The 15,543-nt window shown below is 39.0% G+C and overlaps 1 protein-coding gene across 1 annotated transcript; it reads right to left on the bottom strand.

Annotated features, from left to right (window-relative positions):
* Nucleotides 1–13,403: 13,403 nt before the first annotated feature.
* On the bottom strand, nt 13,404–15,185 carry rtn4rl1b (reticulon 4 receptor-like 1b; the record flags this gene model as incomplete). Its single annotated transcript, XM_053320212.1, has 2 exons — nt 13,404–14,297; nt 14,721–15,185. Coding segments are annotated over 2 exons (1,359 nt in total), but the record flags the coding sequence as incomplete, so codon positions are not given.
* Between the last annotated feature and the right edge of the window lie 358 nt (nt 15,186–15,543).

The following is a 15,543-nucleotide window of genomic DNA, read 5'->3' on the forward strand; positions in this document are numbered from 1 at the left end:
CTGCCTCCCATTTTACTTTTGAATACTCTAGGAACCACAAGTAAGCCTGCATACAGAGAGTGCAGTATGCTAATTAGTAAGTAGTAAGTAAGTAAGTAAGTAAGTAAAATAGTACTATGAGCTCTTTAAGATATGATAGTACATGATCATTAAGAGCTTTGTAGGTGAAATGAAGGATTTTAAATGCTATTCTGATTTTTACAAGGAGAGAAGGTAAAATGGGAAAAATATGATCCCTTTTTACTAGTCTGTCAGTACATGTGCAGCTGCATTCTGGACCAGCTGGAGAGGTTTTAGACACTTGTTAGGACAGCCTGATAATAAGGAATTGCAGTAATCCAGCCTTGAATTAACAAATGCATGAACTAGTTTTTCTGCATCTCTTTAAAACAGGATGTACCTGATTTTTGCAATATTACACAGGTGAAAAAGGCAGTCCTTGAAATTTGTTTTATGTGGGAGTTGAAGGACATTTTGATGGAAGATAACTCCCACATTCCTTATGGTTGATTTTCAGTCATATATACGAGTTTTGGAGGGCACAAGGAAATGTTATCCTGCCCATAAGGACATCAGATCAGAAGATAATAGCAGCACTTGGTAAAATACTGCAACAAAAGTTTAAGTGTGTGACTTCTTTGAAAATGGTAAAACTAAATATTATTTAAAGCAAGCATAGGTAAATCATGAATGAAAACATAAGTCTTCCTCTTACAATAAATGCTAGATTTATCAATGGTTTTACAACCATTCTTGTTTTGTAATGCCTGTGTTTAGGAAAGTGTCTTTTTATGCTAGTGGGTGTCATGTGACCTGCAAGCTTTACTCTGGCCACTGGTCAAAAAGTACAAATGTCAATGTACAGCCCATGGTTGTTCCTGGTTTGCTTTACTCTTAGGACCTGTTTGAATTGACATCATTAAAATAAAAATGATGGGAAATTTAAACTTAGGGAAAATCAGTATACCAAATTATTATTTTACTCAGTAATTCATATATAATCAACAACACCTGAGGATTCCAGCCTTGCAAATGTTACAAGAGCATACATTAAAAATGCCAAAATACAATACTACGAGTTACACACCACTGCATATAAGACAATGCATAAAATATAATAAATAAATTGAATTATAAATAATTATATTTTTCTGTTCTGAAGTCAAATGTTCACAACATATGAAGTAACGCGTTAGTTCATGCAGGACACAGAAGTTATATGCCCCAGCTGTCTTTCGGTCCACTCCAAGGGGGTCTTGCATTGCGCTCCCTGTTTTTAGCTCAGCATGCTGCTGGCTAATCCAGGGAACATCTTAGAGTGGAGCCTTCAATGCCAAGTAAAACTGTATTACCATTTGTCGCAATAAATGGTTCAATCTATGACGAGAGTGTTCCTGACTGAACTGTTGTTATACACATTCCTGCTGTCACAGAAAGGCACGGATTGTTTATTTCTTGCATATGAACCACTATACTAGTTAGAGTGCAAGATTACATAGTTTACATATACTGTAGCATGTCTGGCATTTGGCCATACTTTCTGAGTTCATCAGTAGGGTTTGTTGTCTATAAACACAGCTGGGGTCTGTTTATTGTGTGGGTGGTATAAACCTATTTGGAAGGCGTTCAGTTGCACTGATATGTATGCATGTACACAGAAAAGACAGATGAGTATCATGTAAAAATGTGTGCTTTCAAAAGCTATGTGTGAGTATTGTTATGTGCAGCGCTGTGTGTCAGTGTGGGTGCGTGTTTATCTGAGTGATGCCTGTGCTGCAGGGCAGGAGCACGGAGTGAGGGAGTGAGACAAGCTTGAACTCAGTCTCAGACACCCAACAGCTTCCCTCTGAGTGGGAGCATGTGGATGTGAGGGGGCACTCGTGGTGTCTTCTTTTGCTGGAGTGGCAAAACTTTTAGTGGCAGTGTTATCTAAGAGCAGCAGCAGGAAAGCTTCTTCAGATGGAGAAGTTCTCACTCTCTGTACTTCCTCTGCTACAGTAATACTTTGAAAATGAGGCTTAGTTGATACACAGGAGGTTGTTTGATTTGTTCATCTGTTGTCTTGTTAATGTTGATGTTGTGCTGTAATCCTCGAAACAGTGTGAAATGCAATGTTTTTAAAGACAAAGAGATGAAGACACAAAACCCTCTTTGATTATTAAACTCCATTTTATTGTTTTGCATAATCAGCACACAGCTTCAAAGTACTGGCGTTGGGAGTGTTGCCAGTGTGGTGTTGAAATGTGTGGAGAATATGACATGATAATTAGGCACTGCTGGCCTAGTGATGAGGCCCATCAGCTGCAATTGACACCCTTCATTGCATTTCAAACAGCGCTATGCTGTAGCACAGAGGACTGTTGTAGGGTCCAGACCGCTCTGCTAAATCCGTGTTATTTCTCTGTACTTAGAGAGTCAGAGAGGATTAAGCATGTTTGGGAGGGTCTGTCAATGGCTCATCTCAAGGTGAGTGACAAAATCACTACAACATCAGTATATTTCATTCTCTTTGTACCCAGCGGTAGGAGAGATGGAGAACCACTTTGTCAGTAGATCAGAACAGAGTTTTATTCAAATTAAAAACTGGGAGATATCTGGAAAAGGACTACCAAAATGTAATATGAAAAAAGTGCAAATTTCTCTTTCCTTAGCAGGGCAGTTTTATGTTGTTGTCCAGTAATACCCCAGAATTCCTCAGGATATATTTAAATGATGTCATCTCACAACAAAATCAGTCTTAATGTAATCACTCTCATTTCTGTGAGATTATGATATGAAAATACATTTCTGTATCAAAATAAAATGCAAGTCATTAAATGGTTCAGTCAGTCAACTCACGTGGAGTACATTATTATTTTAATGTAGAATATGTGCAGCATTAGTGTTTGGTGTCTAGGCTCTGGTCTCATTGCTCCTCACAAGGAAACATTGATCTCACAGAACATGGAGTGGGGAACAGCGATAATAACTTCTCCCCACAGGGAAGATAGAGTCAGTGCCTACAGGTGATTACTGGAGTGGAGGTGGGACATTATTGAAACATTATATGAATGACAGCAGCAGAAGTAGGAGCCATGGCAGCAAGCAAGTAAGTATGTGAGTGATGTTGCAGCCAACATGCAGCAGTAGCCAGTAACGTATCCAGGGCATTTGGACTGGGGTGGCCAAGATAGGACAGAGAGCTAGAGTGGGGTTGCCAGGGCATACAGTAGCAACCCTTAATGAATAGCAGGTGATCAAAATGTATAAATGCAGATATTCAGTGCATCACATTGATTCAACCTATGCACAGATAAGCTCATGTTAGCATCCATTGTAAAGCTGACCACCCACAATAACTACATTTTGTATGACAACTTAGAGCAGCACTAACATGCAGATACCATTCTCCTCAGTTTTCTATTCCATGTGCATCACATTTTCCATTTTCATCACAGTCTCTGGAAAGCAGCGCTTATTTAAACATGTCTATTTTCAATCAGTATTCAGGATAGACTACACATTTTCTAAGAGCCCTTACCTTGTACAGGTTCAATATGGAGCAGTGCAGCTGGTGCAACACATTTATTCACAGGGATTTACCTGTGCAAAACATATTTAAAATAGTTATCAGCAATGTTGTGGCATCAGCTCTACTGTCTCTGAACTGTGAACTTCATTATAATAACTTTAGTTTACAGACCTGCTTTAAAATTCTTAATTCATTTCACTTACTTTAAACACATTTGTACACAATGCTGCAAACATCTACATATTTAAACTGCACATTTTCTACACAATACATATTGATCATACACAATGATAAACATATATTCTCATCTGCATGGATGACACTCTTATGTTCAATAGACTGCTCTTACTTGGTTTAACTAATTGAAAACATCACATTACACCTTTTACTGTTTTTATTGAATGATCTCAACAGCCTCTCATCATTAAATGACCTGCCCTATTGTATTGTTGAACTTGACCAATGAGCTGTCATATCTGGGTTGCCAAAGAGGTATGTGCCAATGAGATTTCCAGCTCCTAAAATTGCCGGTGGCATGCCGCAAACTGTGAGTAGAGCACTGACTGCTTAAATATTGATATTGCCATGATTATAAGGGTGAGTTGGATCTATGTTATAGTGAGGAGAGTATGGCATGTGAGTGGAGTGGCAGTTTGAGTTGAACTGCCTGAACTAGCTTGCAGGCATTGCTACATGTAGTAACACTTTATTTTATGGTCCATAAAAAACAATATTCTAACAATTTCCTGCAGAGAACTGTGTAATTCGGTACTAATTACAGAGAAAGATAGAGACAGAGTTCTGAGACAGCTGAATTTATTTAGTTTGTGTTGAGTTATATGCACTATTTTATTACAGGAATTTCCTTGAAAGAGCTACTCAAATTACAGAGCTCTTTTCAGCAACATTTCTATGAATCTATAGTCATATATTATTTCCTTTATGGAAAATTATGTGACCTTTAAAAAAGTGTTACCTAACAGTATCATATCAAGTGTAATCATTGAGTAGTATTACTAAGATCATTAACCCTTCAACAGGCAGGAATGGAAAATGAGGTGCCCCTATTAAGGTATAAAAATAGCCATAATGATAAAAACAACTGAATGCTTTATTTGATAAAGAGAAGTGATACATTCTTGCTTTCTCTGGTCATTAATATCACACATAGTTTCTAAACAGCATAGACCACAAGCTTCAAGGCACACACAATTCAACAACCCACTTTAACCATCCTAACAGGGTGTTCAAGAGTCTGTATCTACTGGTGCATGTTGCCTGTTTAAGGGTGAAGTATTCAGTATTTGAAATACTTAAATGTAAAGTTACAGTCTCTCATTAACATAAAGTTGTTACCTCCTCCTTTCTTAACCTCTTGTCTCGTCATCTTTTCTTATCCAGGACCGGGTCTCTGTGGCATCAGACTGAGTAGGGTAACCCAGACATCCTTTACCCCAGCAACGTCCTCCAGCTCCTCCTCCGGGATCCAGGCTAGAACATGTATGTAATCCTTCCAGCATGCTCTGTGTTTGCCTCAAGGTCTCCTACCAGTTGGATGTCCCTCCAGAGAGACAGTATAAAAGCATTGTAAATAATTACACATGTTACATGCAGGCTTTAATCTACAATAATACTGCAACATGCTGCCTTCTTTGCTCCTGCTGCAGTACACAAGCGCTCATGGCCACCTTGTAATATGAATGTTGAAGCTCAAACTTCACCTCAAAGATAAAATAGCAGCTATTTTATTCTTTAAATGGGTGTTTCTAACTTTGAAATGAGTACAAATTGAAGTTAATAATTACATTTTCTGTCTCCTTTATCTTTTAAGGTGTTTAATCCTTTTGCAAATGTGTCATCTGTATGTCTCCATTTCTACTCCAATCTTTTCTGATCCAAGATTGTTAGAACATTTTTGTGAACAATTTCAAAGACATTCTCTTAAAAAGCTCTCCCACTATTAAATGTGTATGAGCTTAGGAATGAAATGAGAGTAAGGTGTAGTCCAAACCACCATTAAGGTTGATATCTGATCTGATCCGAATGCTATTTCGGAAAAAGTATGTTAAGTATGTTCACTACCTGCTGTAGATTGAGTTAGTCACTCACTACAGACTAATGTAACATGGTTTATCAAGGATCTTAGGTAATCTGCATCATTTAAATTCTATTTTAAACCAATTTACAGGCTGTACAAATTTTTACTTGACATTGTTGGCCTACGTTTCGCCTATAATAATTGAAACAGCATGCGTGCAACACACACAAAACCACATCTCATCATCAGCACTGAAGAACATGCTGCTGTGAGGAGTTTTCCCTCTGTCAGATCTGCTGGAGGAGTGATTAGAGAGAAGAGCTGTGTGTGTCATTAGCCTCTTGACTGGAGCACGGACCCCTCCAGGAGTGATGGGCTCTACGGCTGCTTCACGCTCAAAGGAACACACCTCTGTTCCTCAGGCCTCCTCAACTGATTGTGTGTTAATTGTACGCATTGATCAGTACAAAAGAAGACCAAAGAGGTTTTTCAATAGGAACGTTAGCTCAAAGGAAATACATAGAGAACAGTGTTATTGTCTTAAAGGGGAACTGGAAGTTTCATAGACATGGAGCTTTATTTATTGAAATAAAATATTTTGACCTATTGTTCCTGTCTGTAAAATTGTACTCACCAAGAAGATTATAAAAGATTAAAGAGCTAGCCAGGTTATCTGGACTTTTTTGAAAGAGAAAAATAGGAAAATGGTAAAATTCTTCCCAAGATTCTTTGCTATAAACATCCATCCATGTTTACAGATTGACTTTTTGGTCCAACCTTAATTTGCCATAGTTAAAAGTTTATAAACACAATTTTCCACTTCAGCTGGGAATTATTTTCAACATTTCAGGTGCATTTACGCATAATCTCCATTTAGGGTGGCTATGTCAAGTCCTGCTGCAGCCGCCAAAAACGATTAATTTCCATTTCTGCAGTTGTGCCAACGTCCACTGGATAGATATGTGATTGGCTCTTTTCTCCATTCTGCTATCTTTAAGTGCTGGGTCTGTTTTTGGTGGACTAGCTTTCGTCTCTGAAGTGTGAAATTCACTTTTGAATGGATGTAATTAATAAACACCTATCTCAAGGATTAAACGTTCCTTTATGGGTTGAAAAATATCCTAATCTTAAGGTAAAATAAAGACATTAAAAAACCCATTGGGGTATCTGAAAATGCAGATACTGTTTTTTGTAGCTGCCTATTTATTTTATTTGGTTATTTTAACATGTTCAAAATAGATAAACGAATCAAATTGAAAATATGATGCTAATGATAATACTAATTTTAGTTAGCGAAATACAGGCTTGAAACCATTAACACAAAATGTAGTTACAGGAAAAACGGAACATTCAGATCCATAGAGGGTCTTTTAGTACAATCAAACTCTGACCAAAGTGTTGAAATTAACTTTCATGAACTAAAACACAATGATATCACAATGGCTATGACTTTGCATATACTCTGTGAATCTTGCTATGGTTATTTTATGGCTGTGGCTCAGGAGGTAGAGCGGTCGTCCTCCAATTGGAAGATTGGATCCTCCAGTCCACATGTCAATGTGTCCTTGGATATTTAACCTCGAATTGCTGTATGAATGTGTGTAAATGGTTAGTTTCCTTCCTAATCAGCAGGTTTGCACCCTGCGTGGTAACTCCTGCCATAATGAATGGGTTAATGTGACATGTAGTGTAAAAGCACTTTGAGTGGTCAAAAAGACTAGAAAAGCGCTAAATAATTCAGTACAGTTCGCCATTTACCAACATTGAAGCCATAGTAGCCACTTGTCAATCAAAACCTAGCCATGCTCTAAAGCATACCATGCTTTATTGTCTATTTTTCTCTAAGTGGCACCAACATTCACAAAATGTCTATCATGACCTATTGAAGTAGACTTCAAATTAGCAATTGAGACCATAAACTTATTAGGAAACTGCAAACTGAGGTAATAACTCAAGTGATAAGTAAGGTCCTTTTCTCAAAGACTTCTATATAATCTGACTTCTTTTTGAAGAAAAATGAAGGATTAGGGTTAGGGTTAGCTGAAACAACCCGCCTGTGTACTGCACATGAAGCAGGAGAGTGGTTGCTGACTATATTCACAAAATAAAGACAAACCATCTGTAACCACATCAACCACTGGGCCTCAGACATGTCTTCATTATGCTTGTAAAACACAAAAAATGTTAGCAAAATAATATAGATAGATATTGAAAAATGTCAACAGACTTCTTAAAGACAACCCACTTCTTAAATGCTTCTAGTGGACATTTCAACTACCACCAGAAACATTATTCATTGTATCAATTTTGCAGTGTTCCCATAGCTCAATGTTTACTGTGGTGAGTGCAGTGCTATCATAACACAAATAGATGTAATGGCAAAAAAAGTTCCAAACAGTTTTAAAGTAGCTTTTCTCTTTGAACAGAGTTCATTTTTCTAGTAAATCAGCAAAGCCACAGGCACAACAGTGCACATAAAAGTCAGCATTCAGCACTTTAAAATCTGCATCAGAGAAATTTGATTCATGAAAGGTAACGCTGCACCAAACAGCCCCTCCTTTCCTCCACCTACCAACAAATAAATCATTTAACCTAGATGTATTGTTATGGTGAAACATGCCACGCTGACTTTCAGTAATTTTTCCGCATCTTCTGTCTGACTTGAGGTCAAACACGAGAGGATTAGCGAGCATCTAATCCATGCAGGTGGTGGTGTGGCCTTGGGCTGCTCAATCCTCTCAGTTTAGTATGCAGGCGGGCTGGTTTGCAGAATTGGAGCACACCACGGCTCTTGGGGGATTTTAAGCTAAATAAATAGACAAAATAAAAGAGCTGGAATAAGAAAGGGTTTTAGGGAGAAAGAGGTGATATTAACTTTGTGATTGAGTGGGGAGAGTGGGACTCAGAGAAGGAGAAGGAATGGAGAGTCACACTAGGTGCAAGTGTTGTGGCATTTTGTGGTGCTTCTGCTCTTAATTATCATGTCCCCCTGTGTGCCGTCTCCCTTCCCAGCTCACCCACTTTCTTCATCTCCTTTTCAATTTTATAATTGCTCGGTTTTAATTAAAGCCACACAGCAGTGACAGTGAGTCAATTAAAAGCCAATAAATGGGCTCAGATAGTCAAAGGCTGTATTTTTTGAGGGGTTGGGGGTATTTCTGTCAGAGAGAGTTGTATCCACATGCATTTGGATGAATCAAGAAGCAGCCTATCCCCTGCATGAATAAGTGATGTGAAATTTTTACATGCTGGTTCTATATTGGGAGGCCCGTAGTGTGTTGTGGTGATGTGTAATAAGGGCTTTTTGGTGCTTATGTTTAACTATGTTTGTATCTACATACATGGTGTATTTATAGGAATAAGACGCCTGGAGTGTTGTGAAGTAGCATACACCTCTTTTATTCTTTTTCTCACCACTCCTTTGCTTATTTTCTCTCTTCTTTTCTTCTTGGTTTCATTACTGTGATGTCTCATGTCTGATTGTGTTCCCTTTTGTGTATCATTTCCTCCCCCATGAATCCCAGCCAATTCCCCTCCCTCTAACCGCTCAATTACTGATGTACTGTAGCCTCGTGCTCTCTCCCTCCGCTTCTCTCATTTCCTTAATGATACCACATTCTACATTTTAGAACTTATTTCTCTTCATCCTGTGTTTTAATTATGCAGCAGTAGTTTGGCTCCAGCTTCTAACGATACAGTCAGTGTCCTACCTGTTTTCACACAGAGGATTTTCCAGCTGAACTGAGTCCTGACTGTATGTTGATCGCTCCTAGATTTTCTCTGCAATGAGACAATTACAATTAAGTCCTTGCCTTTGATGTGTTTTCCAAATAAGTGGGTCAAGTCAGACGAGAGTATCTGTGAGTCAGATACCAATTTACCTCAAAGTTACACTGAAAATCAAACAATTCTGTGTGAAACTCTTCACTGACAAGATAACGCTGGCTGGAAATTATCACCGTAATACTTGGGTGTTAGTTTCAAGTGCCATTTATTTTCAGGTTATTATCTGCACTTAATTAGTTATTATCTACAATTAATTTGTGCTGCAGGTTTCAGGTATTACGCGACTTGTTTTGGAAAAGCTTGTTGAGTTGAATATTTAATGTTAACACATTCCTTTATTTTTTAAGCAGACTGTAAAATGTGCCTGCTCTGCTCCTAATGAGTCTACAGAATTTGCAGAGCAGTCGAACATCAAGGTTAAAATTTGACCTTAAGGTTTCAGTAGTTTTAGTTCTTGAAATATGAACAGATATTAATAAGGTTATATTAACAGGCAGAAAGAGTTGAATAACATCATGCCTACTCAACCGGTTTTAATTTTGTCAATGAAAACTATGACAAAAAATGTTGTTTGACAACCTTCTGTTCAACAGAAAAAGAGACAAACTAAAGGTTAGCCTTTGAAAATGAGAGCGATGACAAAGTTACGGTTTTCATCAATGAATAAAAAATATAAACCATTTCATTTAGGCCTAGCATTCATTTACAACACATTTCTTCACATATTTATGAAATTCTGTTTACACTATTTTATTAAGTGCATGCATCCTTTTCCTTTTCCCCCCTAAATTAAAGTGATGGATGTTTATGTGCATGTGAACACGCTTATTAGAGAATCCACACCCCATCAGCTCCTGCAAATAGTTACAAATGGATGCAGGGATGCTTCATGTTTTCCCCAGTTTATCATTTAACATCTCATTCAGCTCACTCAAACATGAACATGGAAAAAAGAAAATCATCCTTTGCTGACTTTGTAGTTAATTATTATGGATTATAATGACTTGGAGTCCAGAAAATTCTGCATATAGAGACGATATATTTGAAATAATTTGGTGGCATTAAAACTTAAAGATATCTCACTTGATTAAAAGTATTTTAACTGTACATATCATCATTAAAACCACAAAATCAGCAACATTTTGAAAGTGGGTACTAGCCAAAGTATGAAAATGTGGGATAAAATGAACCTTGGTCTAATAATTTCAGTTAGTGGTTCCTGAGAAGTTTAATCATGCACTCTTGCTCTTACTCTATGTTGAAACTAAATAGAGGGATTTCAATGAAGCTGCTGCTGGTGGTGGTGGTGGGAGGGGGGTGATAGCTGGTGATTTGATGAGCTTCATAAGCTTCAACACCAGATGCCAGTCCTACTATCAATTTAAATATAATTACACAGCAACCTCATCCATGCATATAACCACTCCTTCTGTGCTCATTTATCATTTAACGGAATATGGGAAAAAAGTTAAATTGAACACTTACTTGTGGATCAATTTCTATCATGGCGAGGGGAATTTAGAGAAAAGGAAATAGAATTTATGTTCTAAAGGCCCATTAATAATAATAATAGCCTGGAATATCTACAGATTCCATGTGACACTTTCATTAATATCCTTAGTGCTTTTAAATGATTTATTGAACTGCACTATATCACACCACAGTCGCCACGTTGTCTTTGAATTTTCTTTTTTGTTGGTCAGGAACTTACTTCTTCTTCCCTATTTTATCAATAAAATGGGCTTTGTCTAGCGCTCAAAATTCCATTAATATTTATAGTGCACTGAGTATACTGTACAAATCCCATATGTGGGCAGGAAGAGTATCTGTTTGTAGGATGCAGCTATAGTTTAGCCAGCAGGGTTTTGATCAGGGGAGACAGATTGCAAACTAGAGCAAAGATAGAGGGGGAAACAGGGTGGAAAAACGCTAAATTTGCTGACAGAATCAATTTCTGGTTTAAATGAATTAAAAATAAAGAAAGGCAAGAAAAGGAGCTCAAGCTTGCATTTTGCTTCCTGTAAAACTTGAACGCAGCAATAAACAGACTCAGACTGCAACGGTAGACATAAGAAGATATAGATTTTAATATCTTTATAAACATTTTTTGTACTGTTGTTCTTTGATGATAACTTATTGAACAATTGAATTATGGCAAAAAAAGAAGATGAATAGCCATACAGTAGAACAAGAAAGATGGAGGTGACAGATTGTGCATTAACAAATAAAGATTCTAAAAATATAACATGAAAAATATGTAAATAAACAAATCACCAGAAGAAACCCCCAAAAGAACAAAAAACAAAACGAAAAGCCTCCTCCTGACTGGAGGAGTGAAAAACCCTGTTATCATCATTGATGTCACTGATATTGTTTTTCTCATAGTATTACAGTAAATGATTAATATCAGCACTGCAAGAAGTCCTCTTGTCTCCATTGTACAGTTCACGTCATTGATACAAACACCATCTTAGCAGTAGAGTCACAAAAGCTCCAGAAGTACAGCAAGATGCCCTGTAATTGTCCATCAGTCAATCTGTATTAAACTGCATCCCCCTTGTTACTTCAGAAGCAATTGTCTCGGTCTTGGATCCCCACACCCATGGACAATCAGTTATTAAAGAGGCGTAATTCTCTCTGCATGATCCCTGTTTTTCCATGCTCCGTTGAAAATGTTTTTAAAATGTTTTAATTTTTTTTTATTTTATTGATCACATGAGCCATTTTAGGTATGCACACACATTTTTTTTTTCTTGAGTCTTGTTCTTGTATTCCTTTTGAAGTTAAACGATGCAGAAAAAAATGTGTTCCTCACAGTCTCAGTGAGGGAAGGGTTCCCTCACCAAGAAGGGTTCAGTTCAGCACAACCTCACTGGGAAACTGAGAAAGCCCCGTTTGACCCTTGACCTCTAAGGCTCCTGTTGGTCCTGCAGCAGGGATCCATCTGTAGGTCCATTTTGTGTCTTTAAAAAAATCAAATGAACAACATCTGACACAAGATATAGACAGACTCTTCAATATTCACAGCTTGATCTCCCAGAGACACATTGTTTTCCAAGCAAATGAAAATAGCACATGGCAGTCCTTGTCTTCGCAAAACAATTAGCAGCTTAATATTCGGTTGCACAGAAGGAGATAAATGGTGTAAATGAAGATGGACACAGAGCTGTGTGTGTGTACACATGAATGCCAATGTGGAATACTGTTAAATAGGCATAGGGTTGATACAGCACCTGAAAACAACAGCATTATTTAGTTAGTGGTTAATGTTACAATTTGTTTGTCACTCTATGGCCTTAAAACATCTGTGGCTATAAACCTCCATTCTGTAGAAAGAATGGCGCATTCCTAGGTCTGATACTGACTGACAATTTATTGCCATGCTCATGTCTTTCTTCATGAGAAACACTTAGACACAAATTTGGACCTGTTGTTAGCAAAGGCTGCAACAGAGAAATACATTTAGCAAAAAGGATGAGAGCAAGATAGGGCAGATAACTCTTTACGGGGTCGGTCATCGACTTTCCATTTGTGCTTTCTTGAAAACAATTTACCAACTGTGAACTGAAAATTAAAGCTGGGTGGAACACTTGTAGATTAAGTTTATCTGTCTCAGAGCTAATTAGCTAACTGGAGTTTTACCTCGCTACCCTGTTCTCTCCTTTTTCCTTGCTCTCTTCTCACCAAATTTTGGTTATTTGAGCTCCAGTTGAGTGAAAAACAAACCTAAAAATATATGTATAGATATATATAAGATACCAGGACATATGGAGATGAAATCATACTGGCATAAGTGGCAGTGCAAGCTTTGTCTGCTTTAACCTTTTATCATTCTTTGACTCTCAGTCCCTCTGATTTTTGTGCTGTGAGTCTTTCTGTTGTGCTGTAGATGTTTTGATGCTTTGATGCCTGTTTCCGTCTGAACAGTAAAGCTCCCTACACAACATTTATACATATAATCACACTCACACACATACATAAAAGACACACAGGCCTTGTAGTGCAGGAGCAAGAGAGGGTCTGAGGGCTGTGTTTTTTGTGATTAACATTTGCCAAACCCTCTGTAGATCAACGGAGAATTAAGTCAATATTTGTTGTTATCAAGGCCACTAAGAGGGCATAGACATGTAGTAAGGGCTGGGATAAGGTTGCCCTATTGTTGGCTTGCTGAACCCCACTAGGGGGGCGAACAGTGGTCCGGGGAGTGCACTTGTGCTTCCTCCGCGTGACGGTCCCGTCCGGGGAAGTGTGGTCATGTTTCCCCCCATCTGTGAAATCTGAGGAGGAATCCTCCTTGTCTGTCATGACCTCCTTTGAGTGGTGAACCTCATTGTCACCTTTTCCCTTGCTCACCCTATTACGAGGCTTTGTGCAGTTCCGAGAACGACCAGGCCTCGAGGGGTGCACTATGTGGGTCTGTCCCCCAGAGCCCACTGCTACGCCACGATTCATAGAGGGGTTCACCGTGCCAGATAAATTGTTAGTCTGGGCTCTAGACTCAGAATTAGGAACAGTTGGTGAACAGTTGGGGAAGTCCTCCTTACGAAGCTCCTTGAGGTCTTTGCCAACCATATCAGCTGGTGCCTGGCAACCCACAGAAGATGTAGAACCTCGGAAACGTTTCAACCACTCCCATAGCGCCAGGGCCTTGCAGTCACATGACCAAGGGTTGTTGTTGAGGCGCAGGTACTCCAGGGCAGGCAGGGTTTCCAGGCACTGCCCAGACAACTGTATCAGGGAGTTGTTGAACAGGTAGAGGGTGGTGAGACGTTTCAGGTCGTGGAAAGCCAAGCGATCAACCCACTCAATCTGATTTTGGTGCAGAAGCAGACGGTCCAAGGCCCGAAGGCCTCTGAAGGTGTTTTGGTTCAGGCTCCACAGACGGTTTCCATGCAGAAACAGGTGGCTCAGGTTGTGGAGGTCTGCAAAAGTGTCATCCTGCAGGAATTTCAGATGATTATCCTGAAGAGACAGAGAAAACACAATCACAAGATGACATCTTATGCAATGTTTTCAGTCAAACATGGTTTACTGCAAGCTAATCCATTTTGTATGATGCATACAGTTTAGGGCTCTCATTTAAAAAAAATCTAAAATCAAATGCATGAGATGAGAGACATGAGATAACATAGGTGCCAAGATGGGAAAAATTTGTTTTTCCAGAAGTTTTAAAATGCAGTTGCCCTCAGTTCTGTTAGCATGTCATTCATGTGAGTCACCAGGAGCACAGTCAATTAACTGACCAACATAGTGAACTACAGCATAGTTTATGGTTAGGACAACATATACACACACAATATGTTTGTCCAAATGTGTTCAAACTTAATTTTTGAAAAAGCTCTGTCTTGATAGTAAAATCAACCAGACACAAATCGCCAGGTATACCTGCAAGTAGAGGTACTGCAGGTTCCTGAGTCCTTGGAAGATGTTATTAGGAAGCGAACTGAGTCCACAACGGTACAGATGTAATGCATTGAGACGACTCAGCCCGTGAAAGGTGTCCTCAGCCAAGGACCGCAGGTGGCGGTTGTCTCCCAGATCCAGCTCCTCGAGCAGCGTGAAGCCATGGAAGGTGGAGGGCTCAATGTATGTGATGTTGTTGGAGTATATCCAGAGAGTGACCGTGTTGGAGCTGAAGTGACCCCGAAGTAAGCGGTGGATCTTATTGTTCTGTAAGAAGATGCGCTCACTGTCAGGAGGAATGCCTTCAGGGACTGACAGGAAGTTGTGGGCTTGGCAAGAGACGGTGCTTGGTGCAGTGTAGCAGATACAGTGACGGGGGCAGGACCAGGAAAGCTCGAGCCCACAGAGGATCAGCAGGAACTCCAGCCCACAGCCTGCAGTGAACACACACACACAGACACACACACAGAGAGAAAGACAGGAAAGAAACAGGATTTAAATGTGGAGTTCTTTTTAACTCAAAATTTCAACGTAATGCTTTCTTGTTTACTTCTAAACATGAACATACATAAAAGGTTGACACTAAAACGCAACAATAGTTAGGAAACAAGAACACTAAGCAGAATTCAAGAGGGACTGAGTCATGATTTGAGTATGAACTTAGACCTGAATTTATGCCAAACATACTAGGACATGGGTCCAGTGTGGTTGGTTCAACTTGTGCCACAGTATGAGCAATACATATGAACCCTCTCTGTCACAGTTTATAACCCCAATCTAGTCAGTGTGTTTAAACCCACAATAA

The sequence above is a fragment of the Scomber japonicus genome, chromosome 6 (genome assembly GCF_027409825.1).
Source record: "Scomber japonicus isolate fScoJap1 chromosome 6, fScoJap1.pri, whole genome shotgun sequence".
NCBI lineage: Eukaryota > Metazoa > Chordata > Actinopteri > Scombriformes > Scombridae > Scomber > Scomber japonicus.